The sequence below is a fragment of the Salvelinus sp. IW2-2015 genome, unplaced genomic scaffold (assembly GCF_002910315.2).
Source record: "Salvelinus sp. IW2-2015 unplaced genomic scaffold, ASM291031v2 Un_scaffold2247, whole genome shotgun sequence".
Classification (NCBI taxonomy): Eukaryota; Metazoa; Chordata; class Actinopteri; order Salmoniformes; family Salmonidae; genus Salvelinus; species Salvelinus sp. IW2-2015.
The window spans coordinates 1-16,101 of record NW_019943576.1 but is presented as its reverse complement, the minus strand read 5'-3'; the positions used below and the strand labels follow the sequence as shown (position 1 = coordinate 16,101).

The 16,101-nt window shown below is 43.2% G+C and overlaps 1 protein-coding gene across 1 annotated transcript in view; it reads left to right on the top strand.

Moving 5' to 3' along the window:
• Positions 1-13,992, top strand: part of spire1a (spire-type actin nucleation factor 1a) — a gene marked incomplete at its 3' end in the record, with an annotated part of 35,982 nt that extends 21,990 nt beyond the window's left edge. Inside the window, exons 3-5 of the mRNA XM_024140683.2 lie at positions 5,045-5,281; positions 8,969-9,094; positions 13,918-13,992. Of these exons, the coding sequence (XP_023996451.2) occupies positions 5,045-5,281; positions 8,969-9,094; positions 13,918-13,992 (438 nt within the window). The remainder of the gene's footprint in view (positions 1-5,044; positions 5,282-8,968; positions 9,095-13,917) is intronic.
• Positions 13,993-16,101: the final 2,109 nt, after the last annotated feature.

Here is a 16,101-nt window from a genome sequence, read left to right as displayed (position 1 = left end):
CTATCACAGCTAGGTTCACTTTGGTTTGTTCTACAATGCAGTCTGGATGAAAGCTGCTTAGAGTTTATAGGCGGACTTTAGTATTTTGGATTTGAGAGTGACTGGTCTCATAGCACAGAGGAGAGATGGTCTTGTTGTGTGTCTCTGGCGGGGCGTGTAACAGCAGAGAGTGGAGAGTGAGGTGGGGTGTAACATCAGAGGGGAGGTAGGGAAGAGCAGGGCAGGGTGGGGTGGGGTGTAGCCAGACAAAGAGTGCTTACCCTCATCAGGGTGCAGAGGTCCCCAGGTTCCCACTGAGCCAGGGTAGTGTTCTGTGTTCTAGAGGAGGTCAGGATAGATCCACTCACATGAATCCTTCTGGATGACTATTGATCTGAACAGGGTCCTGTGACCTTGCCCATGAAGTCTGATCTACAAAAACACACCAAACCCCTCTCTCTTCTTACTTTCTTGCTCTCTTTTTCTCTCTTCCTTTCTCTCACTTAATTTTCTTTCCTTCTATCTATCTATATTCTCTGTCCCTCCATCGCTTTTTCTCTCTGTCCCTCCATCGCTTTTTCTCTCCTTTCTCACTGTTCATCAGCAGCATTGAGGTTTGCAGTGTAATCCGGTGTGATTTCTCAGTCTTTTGTCTCGGGCTTGGCACACTAGGCCGGCTCTGGCCTCATTCTCCATGATCTGCATTCAGAGGCCAGATTCACCTGATTAACAAAGGGAAGCCGCTTCACTGCATTCACTGGGACTGCTAACATCTTTCTCACACACCTATTAGAATTGGACTTAAGCTTCATTTGTAAATCAGGGGTCCAGCAACAAAAAGTGAGCGTGAGAGAGCGGTGACATGGGGAGCGCTGAGGAACGCATGAGAAAAAAAAATCATCTTTATAATAAAGCATTGCGATGCATATCATCACATTTGCGTAGTGACATAGAGCAGTAGAGTCAAGGCACTTACAGAAGTTGCACACATGGGATTTTTTTTGTGTGTGGCTTATGGTCCCTAACGTTGTTGGCCTTTTATAAACGCATTTCATGCCACTGTCATTTTACATGACTGGAGACTTTTTTTTAATGCCATGTTCAAAACAACTGTTTTGAATGGTCATCCTACTCAGAATTCCAAGTGGGGAACTCTGGCCTCTTGCTAGAGCTTCGAGTTTCCGACCTGAAGATCACTGATGTCACGATTCAACCTTTTTTCCCCCCGAGTCCCATGTGTCTTGAAAGCACCCTAATACCGAACAAACGATTGAAATGACAGGCTACTTTGACACTGACAAACTGATAATTTGAGATCAATGAAAACGACCTCGTCTTGAATCCATCAATAGCCTAGGCCTAGATTTGTGCAGACACATATTGTATGCTATAATATGAGGAAGAAATGATAGTCCTAAACATGCTTTCCAGTTTCACTGACTCACCCAATGATGCTCAGCTCACTTGCTGGTGATGGCCTACGCGTTCGTGCCAAAAGCCTCTGTTTTACTTTGCATTTGGAAAGGATTTAGACCCCTTTACTTTTTCCACATTTCGTTACGTTACAGCCTTATTCTAAAATTGATTAAATAAATGTTTTTCTTCATCAATCTACACACAATACCCCATAATGACAAAGCGAAAACAGTTTTTAGAAATTTTTGCAAATGTATTAAAATAAAAAACAGAAATACCTTATTTACATAAGTATTCAGACCCTTTGCTATGAAACTCGAAATTGAGCTCAGGTGCATCCTGTTTCCATTGATCGATCCTTGATATTGTTTCTACAACTTGATTCTACAACTTGACCTGTGGTAAATTCAATTGATTGGACATTATTTGGAAAGTCACACACCTATAAGGTCCCACAGTTGATCTGGGGAAGGTTACCAAAAAAGAGACCTGAAAATAGCTGTGCAGCGATGTTCCCCATCCAACCTGACAGAGCTTGAGAGGATCTGCAGACAAGAATGGGAGAAACTCCCCAAATACAGGTGTGCCAAGCTTGTAGCATCATACCCAAGAAGACTCAAGGCTGTAATCGCTGCCAAAGGTGCTTCAACAAAGTACTGAGTAAAGGGTCTGAATACTTAAAAAAAAAAATATAATAATGAATTTACAAAAATGTAAAAAAAAACGTTTTTGCTTTGTCATTATGGGTGGTGTTGTGGTGTTATTGATGAGGGGAAAAAACAAATTGAATCCATTTTAGAATAAGGCTATGATCGCCTATAGCTGACAGATTAGAGTCTTCTCTTTTCAGCAGGAGACATTTGCTTTCCAACCTGTGTTTTCCCGTGATTGTAGGCTATTTGAAATATTGCGAAAGGCCAGTTTTGTCTGCATGCTGTTTACTGACCGATTTGCAGCTCGTTCCCAACTGTAGGCTAGGCCTTGTTATTGGGCTACACTCCACAGCTAGGCTATTTTAAAATAAGCTATTTATCCTCTGTGGCAATATTTTGGGCTTTGTCATGGTGAATTAGGCTATTCTGAATTATTCAATTCTTTCTGAACAGACAGGAGTAACTATAACTTTGGCACATTTATGTAAATTCATCAGGCTGCTGCAGCTCCTCCAGAACCCTTTGCGCTGCTGTGATTCTATAAGGAAATACATGATGAAGTGGGTGGGGTGGGTGGGGGGGGGGCGGGGAGGATCCGGCTCATATTAAGCACTGGACTTAAGCATAAAATAAGGGGATACATATGGACATCTGTGGATTAGGCAAATGAGGGGTTGAGGTCAGGTCAGATCCCCTTAAGGGAGAAATTATGGTTTATTACCCTATTACTTCGTCTTACTTCATCTTCCTGCCGAGCCATAATAGATGTAAGGATTGGAGAGAAGGAGGAGTGCCTAAATTGAAGTATATATATATACTTGTGGTGGTGGAAATTTTTTTTTGTCTAATGCAGCTGTATTGACCCTCTGGGAGAATAAACTTGGTTAAGCTTTCATAGTGTCCGTAGAGTTTTTTACTCTGAGAATTAGAACCTAACAATATATATTGCGTACGGTATTTATGTGTCATTGTGTCATTATTATTAAGCAATAAGGCAGGGGGTGTGGTACATGGCAAATATACCACAGCTAAGGGCTGTTCTTATGCACAACGCAACACTGAGTTCCTGGACACAGCTCTTAGCCCTGGTATATTGGCCATATATCACAAACCCCCGAGGTGCCTTATTGCTATTATAAACTGTTTACAAATGTAATTAGAGCAGTAACAATAAGTGTTGTCATCTGATATACCACGGCTGTCAGCCAATCAGCATTCAGGGCTTGAACCACCCAGTTTATAATGGCCAGTATTCTCTGCTGGCTCAGTCAAGTCACGTTATTACTGACTAATCTGTTAAGGTCTGCCTTGCTTTTAAAGGTTGGGTTGTTCACTTGAATGAAAGGGTCATGTGTTTGTATAGCACATGCTACAGCTGAAAGCATGGGACAGTCTTGTGCAGGATAATGAAAGGAGATTATATATATTACATAACAGGGAACGAAGACACAAACCCATATTTACTCTTGTTTTCCAGGAGATTAACAGCTGAATAACACAAATCAAGGCAAATTATTCAAAATCCATTTATTCAAAACATGAAGACATTGTCGTTTTGGCATGATTCTTGGATGCCTATGATGAACGTACAGTGCCTTTGGAAAGTATTCAGACCCCTTGACTTTTTACACATTTTGTTACGTTACTAAATAGTTATTAAATAGTTTTTTCCTCCTCATCAATCTACACACAATACCCCATAATGACAATGCGTCGCTGCACAGCTATTTTCAGGTCTCTCCAGAGATGTTCAATCGGGTTCAAGTCCGGGCTCTGGCTAGACCACTCAAGGACATTCAGAGACTTGTTCCAAAGCCACTCCTACGTTATCTTGGCTGTGTCCTTAGGGTCGTTGTCCTGTTGGAAGGTGAACCTTCGCCACCAGTCTGAGGTCCTGAGCGCTCTGGAGCAGGTTTTCATCAAGGATCTCTCTGTACTTTGCTCCGTTCATCTTTCCCTCAATCCCAACTAGTCTCCCAGTCCCTGTCACTGAAAAACATCCCAACAGCATGATGCTGCCACCACCATGCTTCACCGTAAGGATGGTGCCAGGTTTCATCCAGACGCGACGCTTGGCATTCAGGCCAAAGAGTTCAATCTTGGTTTCATCAGAACAGAGAATCTTGTTTCTTATGGTCTGAGAGTCTTTAGGTGCCTTTTGGCAAACTCCAAGCGGGCTGTAATGTGCCTTTTACTGAGGAGTGGTTTCTGTCTGGCCACTCTACCATAAAGGCCTGATTGGTGGAGTGCTGCAGAGATGGTTGTCCTCCTGGAAGTTTCTCCCATCTCCACAGACGAACTCTAGAGTTCTGTCAGAGTGACCATCGGGTTCTTGGTCACCTCCCTGATCAAGGCCCTTCTCCCCCGATTACTTAGTTTGGCTGGGCAGCCAGCTCTAGGAAGAGTTTTGGGGGTTCCAAACTTCTTCCATTTAAGACTGATGGAGGCCACTGTGTTCTTGGGGACCTTCAATGATGCAGACATTTTTTGGTACCCTTCCCCAGATCTGTGCCTTAACACAATCCTTTCTCGGAACTCTACGGACAATTCCTTCAACCTCATGGCCTGGTTTTTGCTCTGACATGCATTGTCAACTGTGAGAGGTGTGTGCCTTTCCAAATCATGTCCAATCAATTGAATTTACCACARGTGGACTCCAATCAAGTTGTAGAAACATCTCAAGGATGATCAATGGAAACAGGATGCACCTGAGCTCAATTTCGAGTCTCATAGCAAAGTGTCTGAGTACTTATGTTAATAAGGTATTTCTGTTTTTTATACATTTGCAAAAATAAACAGTTTTTGCTTTGTCATTGTGGGGTATAGTGTGTAGATTGCTGAGGATTTGTATTTTATTTAATCCATTTTAGAATAAGGCTGTAACGTAACAAAATGTGGAAAATGTCAAGGGGTCTGAATACTTTCCGAAGGCACTGTATATGGATGGCAATATAATGATACCCAGTGTGTGTTGTTGCTTGTGTTCTGTCCTTCAGGTGATTGAGTCTCTGGGCATCATGATCTACAAGGCGTTGGACTACGGACTGAAGGAGAGCGAGGAGCGGGAGCTGAGCCCACCCCTGGAGCAGCTCATAGACCTCATGACCAACATGGGCGAGGCCGAGAGAGACGCCTGCCCTGACGAAGGTTACGAGGCCACCGAGGAAGAGGAGGAGGCCGAAGACGACCCCATCAACATCTGTAATGTTCGTGGCTACAGGGACATCCTGAGGGTAGGCAGCTGTTGATTGGGGGAGGATAGTGGTTGATGATTAAAAGCCAAAATGTCACTACATGGGTGAATGACAGGGTTAATAAGGAAATAGTAGGTTTTCTGCTGTCAAGCCATCAAGTGCAGTCAACTACAAAATGGTGGTGATCAGGTCAGGGTCATGGTACTGGAGCCTGCAATTGTTGTATATGTGTCTTTCCTCCAGTAGTGTTGAGACGATAATCTATACTAAATCCAACCAGCATGTACAGTAGTGGAGTCTATAATCTATACTAAATCCACGCAGCATGTTCAGTAGTGGAGACTATAATCTATACAAAATCCACCCAGCATGTTCAGTAGAGTTGAGACTATAATCTATACTAGATCCAACCAGCATGTACAGTAGTGGAGACTATAATCTATACTAAATCCAACCAGCATGTACAGTAGTGGAGACTATAATCTATACTAAATCCACCCAGCATGTTCAGTAGTGGAGACTATAATCTATACTAAATCCACCCAGCATGTTCAATAGTGAAGACTATCGTCTATACTAGATCCACCCAGCCATGTTCCAGTAGTGGAGACTTAATCAATACTAAATCCACCCAGCATGTTCAGTAGTGGAGACTATCGTGTATACTAGATCCACCAAGCATGTACAGTAGTGGAGACTATCGTCTATACTAGATCCACCCAGCATGTTCAGTAGTGGAGACTATAATCAATACTAAATCCACCCAGCATGTCCAGTAGTGTTGAGAACAGACATCATACTAGATCCACCAGCATGTCCAGTAGTGGTGAGAACAGACATCATATTAGATCCACCCAGCATGTCCAGTAGTGTTGAGAACAGACATCATACTAGATCCACCCAGCATGTCCAGTAGTGTTGAGAACAGACATCATATTAGATCCACCCAGCATGTCCAGTAGTGTTGAGAGAAACAGACATCATACTAGATCACCCAGCATGTCCAAGTAGTGTTGAGAACAGACATCATATTAGATCCACCCAGCATGTCCAGTAGTGTTGAGAACAGACATCACATTAGATCCACCCAGCATGTTTCAGTAGTGTGAGAGAACAGACATCATACTTGATCCACCCAGCATGTCCAGTAGTGTTGAGAGAACAGACATCATACTAGATCCACCCAGCATGTCCAGTAGTGTGAGAACAGACATCATACTAGATCCACCCAGCATGTCCAGTAGTGTTGAGAGAACAGACATCACATTAGATCCACCCAGCATTGTCAGTAGTGTTGAGAGAACAGACATCACATTAGATCCACCCAGGCATGTTCAGTAGTGTTGAGAGAACAGACATTCATACTAGAATCCACCCAGCATTGTCCAGTAGTGTTGAGAGAACAGACATCATACTAGATCCACCCAGCATGTCCAGTAGTGTTGAGAGAACAGACATCATACTAGATCCACCCAGTGAGTCCTTAGATGCCCCAATGATGTTTACATAACCATAGCAGTGGTGGGAGGACAATGTTTTTTAATGAGCATTATTTCTATTGGAGCATATTGGATGACTGTCATTCATATTCCATTCACCCATTTCAATGAGGCATCGATAGGTTCAGGCTACTACATGATACTCAAATTTTCCCTATTCCCATCATGCGGTTGCTACAACCTAGCCTATGTGTGAAAGTTTGCAACGTAGGTGCACATAGGTCGAGAGAAATTTGAGGTGACAGAAAGTGACACATGGACAGACAGTGACACATTCAATACCACCTTGCACACTCTTGTCCGCATCTAGCTGATCTGGGGTGTAATCATTAGTCCAACAGTTTCAAACGAGAGTTTCTATTGGACAAATTAATGTCTGATTATCCCCGTTTCATTCCATTTAAGAAACTTTTTTCAACAGAATCGGCGGAATGAATACACCCCTGATCAAGCATAAACACAGTTCACTTTCATAGCAGCCACTTTGTATTCCTTCTTACATCTATGCGTTTTACACCTCTCACCTTTTCCCTTCGCTTGTGGACTTCAATGCACAACACATCAGCTGTAGGAAACCAGGTTTTTAAAAAAGCATTCCAAGCCAAACCATATCATAACCACTACACACAGCCTACATCGTTGTCACCATATTAGCTAAAGTAACATCATAGTCAACATAGCTAATAGAACTAACGCATTAGTTAACCCGCTACAGTCATGCAGTAATGTTACAGTGTACAGTCAGTAAGCAGTTACACCGGTGGGCCGGGGTGACAATAAATCAGTAAAACCAAAAGCTTACCTTGACTTGGAAGAGTTCCAGTGTTGTGTTGGATAGTCAAAGCCTAGCTAGCATAGGATCCCTCTGTTTGAGCAGGGTGTTTGAGTAGGCTAATCTAGCTAGCTGCATTGTCTAGCTCCAGTGAAACTGTAGTAAGTGTAAGTGAAACTGACAGTGAAAAAAAAATGAAGAAATCACTCTTGTTTCTCCTTCATTTTTAGCGTATCCTTGCGGTACTAGATTCATTTTCTGATCCTTTGATTGTGTGGATAACATGTCAGTTCATGCTGCAAGAGCTCTGATAGGTTGAAGGACGTCCTTTGGAAGTTTTCATAATTACTGTGTAAGTCTATGGATGGTGGTGAGGATCATGAGCCACCTAGGTTTTGTATTGAAGTCACTGTACCCAGAGGAGGACGGAAGCTAGCTGTCCTCCGGCTACACATGGTGCTACCCTACAGAGTGCTGCTGAGGCTACCATAGACCTTCATTGCAAAATAGTGTGTTTTAATCAATTATTTGGTGACATGTGAATATATTTTCTATAGTTTTATCTAAAAAGGATAACTTTTTAAATGCAAAAAATATATGTTTTTGAAATTTACTGAGGATGGTCCTCCCCTTCCTCCTCTGAGGAGCCTCAACTGAACTGTAGTCTTCAGCCTTCCATCCGACCCGGCCCGAGGAGGACAGACATGACAGTGGTGAAATAATGATTCTAGAGACAGGGCCCAGGGGATGGAACCAGGTCTCCATAGCAACTGCTAGCAAGGTTATCTGAGGCTGTGGACATCTGAGCTGCCTGGGTGACAGTGTCGCTGTTGTCTTGCCAGCCCTACTGCCCGATGGCAAGATGTCTCCTCTAATAGCTGTCATCCTCTCTATCCTCCAGTCGACCCTCGTCTTTCTCTCTGTCTGATGTTAACTACAGAGCCTTGCCCTAAAGGAACTACCTGCCTCTCTCTAACTGCCTTCTAGATGTTTCACAACATTTCAGATGTCCCTGTGTGATTTGCAATCAGGGATCTGCTCCTATATCAGCATGACTATTAAAAATGAATGAGATTATGATGCTACTGGGGAAAAACTCCCTAATAACTAATTCTCAATTTCTCCTCTAGGCTTCCTCTACACAGCAGCACCATTTATCTAATGGAAATATTGTCAGTTCAGGGAATTTACTTGGTGGGCAAGATTGCAGATGAGACGGCCAACCATTCTGTTAGAATTTGAGGCGCTATATGGGATGGGAAATGCAGTGGACTACTGGTGCCAAGATCATGCCAAGAGCACCTTCTGTTCATCTCAGAGAAACAAGGACATACAGTATTTTGTCATCTACTGTCACAAGGATACGTTATGTCATCTGCTGAATTACCATATTTACAGTATCTACAATGTTTTACTTATGGTACTACTTTTCTCTCACTGTCTGTCTGTCTGTAGATGTGTGTGTCTCACCTCCCCAGCCCTGGCGACGCCCCCAGCCACTACCAGGCTGTGTGCCGTGCTCTCTACGCTGAGACCAGGGAGCTACGCTCCTTCCTGGAGAAGATCAAGAGTGCCAAAGAGGTGAGGCTACCTACACATCAATGCGTGACCAACTGGGTTCAAACCCCCTGTCTCCAACAAGACTGTGTTAGTCCACTGAGCTAATGGCTAGGAATTAGCTTGGGCAGGTAAAGAAAGTCGTCAGGGCTTAGGAAAGGTTACTCATCATGTGAGGATGGTTCACCAAACCACCTCCATTTTACCAATGCTCACAACACACTACACAGTACCTGACTGCATAGGCCCTCAGCTTGCTTACATAGTGGTTCTGTTCCATTGTCTATACTAGCATACCACATAGGATAAAGCAATATATTGGGAATACATGCTATGTGGTATACTAACCAGTGTGGATATTGGAACAGCTCTGGTCTGTTTCTGGGACCTGATTGACATCTCATTCTCAGGCTCAGTGCACATAGGACCACTAAAAGGTGAATCTGAATGGTCATTGGCATTCACCACTAGACAACCTTGTACTGTAAATGTCCAATTTGTAAGTCGCTCTGGATAAGAGCGTCTGCTAAATGACTTAAATGTAAATGTAAATGTAAATCAGACAGACATGGAGACCCGGGACATATGTTCAGAGGTCATGTGACTGGAGAGACATTCATTCAGGAGATTAAGCAGGATGACATTAAGGTGTTTCACATGCTTCAGAGAACTGATCAACATGGCACACTACGTACATGTCCTGTAATGGATACCACTGTATATCAGCCTTGAGTCGGGTCTGTGTGTGTGTGCGTGTTACAGAGGAGAAGGAATGCTGGTTACTGTGTGTGTGCATGCGTCCATGTTACAGAGAAGGAATGCAGGTTACTCTGTGTGTGTGTGTTACAGGGAAGGAATGCAGGTTACTCTATGTGTGTGTGTGTTACAGAGAAGGAATTCAGGTTACGTTTGCAGCCACAGCTGTTGTTTGTAAAACATATCCACAGCAGGGAGTCAGGATGAGACTCAGGCAGCAGTGTTGTTATCTGCCACTGTGCCTCGCACCGAGCCGCACGCATGAATTATATTTAGCATCTCATATTTCAGGACATCCCTAACCATGTCTGCCACAGGTCATCACAGTGATGTTTACTGTGGGCTAGAATGTAATATGGACAGACAATGTTGTGGACCTGGGACTGACAGAGAGGAACAACAGTACATGCTGTGTGCGTACGGGTGCATGTAGACATGCTATCCCATCCCAGCATATGAAATGTTAAAGTAGGCTAGTAAGGAACATTGATGGGAGTGATCTGTCTACTTCAGGGGAAGCTGCCTTGTAGTAGATGTAGGTTTTGTTGTCAAATATCCTGCTCAGTCTTTCACCTAGCTGGGGAGTAGAGTCCACTTCTGTCTGTACAGTTCTGTAGTACAGTATTATTGGGCTTAGTTCTGTGGTGGTACAGATGTAGGATCTTAATTTGATCACCTTGTTGCAGGAGAACTTCTGAAGTTTGTAATTTCCACTTTGAAATTTCAGACTTTTAAAATGTTTATCAACCCCTACAAAAATTTTAATTCATTATAATCCACATAATAATTTCCTGTTGCTGCAAGATTATTTTCCTGCTGTAGCAAACTTGCTCAAATTAAGGTCCTACATCTGTACATAGGTAAATCCCTAATGCTGTTATGAACATGTCTGCATACCTAAAGGCTTAGTTTAATGTCCCACAATGCACTGCTGTCTGCCACAAGGTCACATGTGCTATTTCAAATCAAAATCAAATCAAATGTTATTTGTCACATGTGCCAAATACAACAGCTTACTTAACCAACAATGCAGTTAAGAAAATAGAGATAAGAAATGATTTACTAAATAAACTCAAGTAAAAAAACAAACAATAATGAGGTTATACAGGGGGTACCGAGTCAATGTGCTGGGGTACAGGTTAGTCAAGGTAATTGATACATGTAGGTAGGGGTAAAGTGACTATGCATAGATAATAAACAGCGAGTAGCAGCAGTGTAAAACATTGGTGGGGGGTGGTGTCAATGCAAATAGTCTGGGTGGCTATTTGATTAATTGTTCAGCAGTATTATGGCTTGGGGGTAGAAGCTGTTAAGGAGCCTTTTGATCCTGGACTTGACGTCCGGTACCGCTTGCCATGCGGTAGCAGAGTGAACAGTCTATGACTTGGGTGACTGGGGTTTTTTACACCACCTAGGACCTGGATGGCAGGAAGCTTGATGTACTGGGAAATAGCTCTTCCTATTGCTCAACATGACTGAGTCGCTATAGAGAATTACAGTCAGTGGGTTTAGAGTCACAGACACAGAAGAAAATACATGTACATAGACCCACCAACGCCCCCAGTCTCAGTTGTCATATATAACGACAGGTAGGCTAGTGGTCAGAGCGTTCGACTAGTAACCAAAAGGTTGCAAGATCGAATCCCCGAGCTGACAAGGTAAAAATCTGTCATTCTGCCCCTGAACAAGGCAGTTAACCCACTGTTCCTAGGCTGTCATTGAAGATAAGAATATGTTCTTAACTGACTTGCCTAGTTAAATACAGGTAAAATAAAATATATATTTTTTAAATAACCTGTGAACCCCAAAAATGTGAGTCATTGAGGTCATACATTTTCCTGCAGGGTTTGCAATAGGAAAAATCTGTGCTCAGCTTTTGGAGTTGTCCCTATGAACCACATACTGGATGCTACTCCCCAGGGACCCATCCAGCCAAGCAGCACTTCCCCTCCACAGTAGTACGTCTGAAAGTAGCGAAGGAATTGGACAGTTATATAATTCACTGTTGCAAAAGAGAGTGGAGAGTCTTATGAGAGGATAAGAAGCTTAGCAATGAAGAAGGGGAGACAAGTGTCAAGCTCTGTGGTTCAGGGCGCTACAGACAGTGCCTCCAGTTTAGTTAGCCTATCTGGTGTGTGCAACCAGATGTGAATAGGCCAGGGTGTAGTCTAGTCTACTGTATGTGGAGGCAGAGACACCTAGGACTATAGCAGTAGGGACGGGACTAAGGATCTGCTGGACAGTGCAATCTCTGGTCAAGATGCTTGGCTGTTCAATGTGGGACAATGTTACGTTTATGTGTGTTTCTCTGTCTGTGTGTGTGTACATCTGTGTGTGTGATACCAGGAGAAGTAAGATGAGCTTTCCGCCCTTCATCATTCCCCTCCCCCACTTGTCCTCCTCTGTCTGGCAGCGAGGCAGAGACATGTTGTCCCACAGGGGATTTAGCTAGCTACAGGACAGCAGGCAGAGACGTGTTGTCCCACAGGGGATTTCGCTAGCTAGCTACAGGACAGCAGGCAGACGTTTGTTCTCCCAAGGGATTTAGCTGCTGCTTACAGGGACAGCAGGCAGAGCATTGTTGCCCACAGGTAGTTAACTAGCTAGCTACAGGACAGCAGGCAGAGACGTGTTGTCCCACAGGGGATTTAGCTAGCTAGCTACAGGACAGCAGGCAGAGAGAGAAACCCTTTCTTTCATAACAAAGAGCTCTGTAACAGGACAGAAGGACACTATTAAAAGCATAGTTGTAGCTGAATCACCAAAGCCACTGCTGTTCCTATTTGCTCAGGTTTAAATACTATAAGTTAGGAAAGGGATGGTATTGTGTTGGTCGTACAAATGAGCACCGGGTGTTAAATCCAACATCTCACCCTGGGCTCCTCTGCTCAGAAATGTCCTTTTTAAAATTGTTTGTCAACAATCATGTTGTTATTCACTGACCATGATAAGCTTTCTGTTTTATGTCATGAAAAGGGAATATGTACCAAACTGTTAATGGTAGAGAAGGCAGACACCTTAGTGAATGCCCTTCCAGTGTAGTGTGAGTTATGGCTCTGTATATCCAGTGAGAGGAGAGGCCCTATAGTAAATCTCCTGTGATTGCTCTTTCAAACACCGGTGGGATGCAGGGTGACGCCCCCTCTCTCACCACAAATAACAGGGAGAGAGAGGCTTTCCATTCTGCTGCAGAACAGATCCCTCAGTGTCCTGTACTCTAATATACTCCTGAATCAGGAAGAGAAGCGATGCAGGTTGCTCACTGCTTCATTGGTTGCATCCCAATTCTCTCAAAGTGCACTTGCTCACTCCTTCCCACACATTTAAAAGCAGTGGATTGGTGTTAGCATGGGCTAGCTAAGGGAGTTCCCACACAGTCATCTTGACCATGGCTAAAAGCTATAATCTCTGCTATGCATACACTGGCAGGACCATGCTTTGTTCCCTATGGCTGCAATGATGATTTTCAGTCACTGATGAAAACTGACTGGGCATGTGTGAGTGTACCATCATGATGCTAGTTGATAGGGACTTGGCAGGTTGTCAGGCTGCGAAGGCTCTCGTTAACTGTCATTGATAATCGAAAAGGTATTGATTTGTGGGTGTGACTGATAGCAGGGCTAGCTGCCTGTCCTATTTCTGTGGTAGTCAATGAACTTGATTAACATCTCATTTCAACATGAAAGGATGAAACCTGTGGCTTTGAGGTCAGTTACTTAAAGGTCCAATGCAATTTCTCTCAATATCAAATAATTTCTGGGTAACAAGTAATTTACGGTTTAATTAAAATGGTCAAAAACAAAAATAGTTTCTTAGCAAAGAGCAGTTTCTCAAGCATGAATTTTGCTAGGACTGTCTGGGAGTGGTTTGAGTGGGGAGGGGAAAACTGAACTATCTTTTGATGTCACCAAGCAGGCCACAACTCAATCACACAAAAACACTGAAATTTCAAACACTAAAAGGGCATGATCATTTTCACACAGTATTATTCAAACCTCAGTGTGGAAATATACAGGAAATTCACGATGTTTGACGGCACTGGGCCTTTAAGAGCTCATCTCTCTCACTGATCGCCCCCACCTCTCTCATAGAATCTTCGGAAGATGGGTGGCGAGCCGTCTGAGGATCCCAGCAGAGACCTAAATGAGCTCCAGAATGCGGACTGGGTAGGTGACCAGCTCCTTATCACAAGCCTCACAGCCCCTTTTACCTGGCAACACTCTTAGGAAAGGTTTCCCAGACTCCTACTCTTGGACATGCATGTTTGTAGCCCAGGTGTTACACCTCCTAGAGAGGGAACTCAACTCCCCGTGGAGTAAGAGAGGTATGGATTGTAGGTGCGAGTAAGGATGACAAAGGCAGAGAATTTACAATTTACTGGGAATTTATTGCTTCCTTCACACGGTAAATTTGGGGAAAAGGGGCTGAAAGGAACCAAAGCAAAGAAAGTAAATGTCGAAGCCCCCGCTCCTACCTTCCCACTGCTTACCTAACTTATCACCACCTGGCGCGCTAACCAAAATACAGGGGGTGGTCAGCCCAGGTCTTACCTAGTGTGTATAGACAGTAAATATTACGGGTTATGTATCCCGCAGGCCTCTTGCCTAAGCACTCCTAGGTGCCTTCACCTTCCCCCCTGGGAACGAAAACAGAATAATAAAAACAATCAATAATCAAAACACTGCGTCCCATTGACACAGGACATACTAATCAGCAACAACCAACACAAGACATACTAATCAGCTTCCTCAGCCAACAACCAACCAACACATCCTAATCAGCAACCACCAACACAAGACATACTAATCAGCAACAACAACACCAAGACATACTAATCAGCAACACCAACACAAGACATACTAATCAGCAACCACCAACACAAGACATACTAATCAGCAACAACCAACACAAGACATACTAATCAGCAACAACCAACACAAGACATTAATCAGCAACAACAACACAAGACATACTAATCAGCAACCACCCAACACAAAGACATACTAATCAGCAACAACCAACAAGACATACTAATCAGCAACAACCAACAAGACATACTAATCAGCACAACCACAAAGACATACATCAGCAACAACCACAAGACATACTAATCAGCAACAACCAACAAGACATACTAATCAGCAACAACCAACAAGACATACTAATCAGCAACAACCAACAAGACATACTAATCAGCTCTCAGCAACACAACACAGGACTACTAATCAGCAACAACCAACACAGGACATACTAATCAGCAACAACCAACACAAGACATACTAATCAGCAACAACCAACACAAGACATACTAATCAGCAACAACCCAACACAAGACATACTAATCAGCAACAACCAACACAAGACATACTAATCAGCAACAACCAAACAACAGACATACTAATCAGCAACAACCAACACAAGACATACTAATCAGCAACAACCAACACAAGACATACTAATCAGCAACAACCAACACAAGACATACTAATCAGCAACCACCAACACAAGACATACTAATCAGCAACACCACACAAGACATACTAATCAGCTCTCAGCAACAACAACACAGGACATACTAATCAGCAACAACCAACACAGGACATTAATCAGCAACAACCAACACAAGACATACTAATCAGCAACAACCAACACAAGACATACTAATCAGCAAACAACAACACAAGACATACTAATCAGCAACAACCAACACAAGACATACTAATCAGCAACAACCAACAAGACATACTAATCAGCAACAACCAACAAAGACATACTAATCAGCAACAACCAACAAGACATACTAATCAGCAACCACCCAACAGGACATACTAATCAGCTCTCAGCAACAACCAACACAAGACATACCAATCAGCAACAACCAACAAGACATACTAACAGCAACAACCAACACAGGACATACTAATCAGCAACAACCAACACAGGACATACTAATCAGCTCTCACAACAACCAACACAAGACATACCAATCAGCAACAACCAACACAGGACATACTAATCAGCTCTCAGCAACAACCAACACAAGACATACCAATCAGCAACAACCAACACAGGACATACTAATCAGCTCTCAGCAACAACCAACACAAGACATACCAATCAGCAACAACCAACACAGGACATACTAATCAGCTCTCAGCAACCACAACAAAGACATACTAATCAGCTCTCAGCAACAACCAACACAGGACATACTAATCAGCAAACACAACCAAACACAGGACATACTAATCAGCTCTCAGCAACAACCAACACAG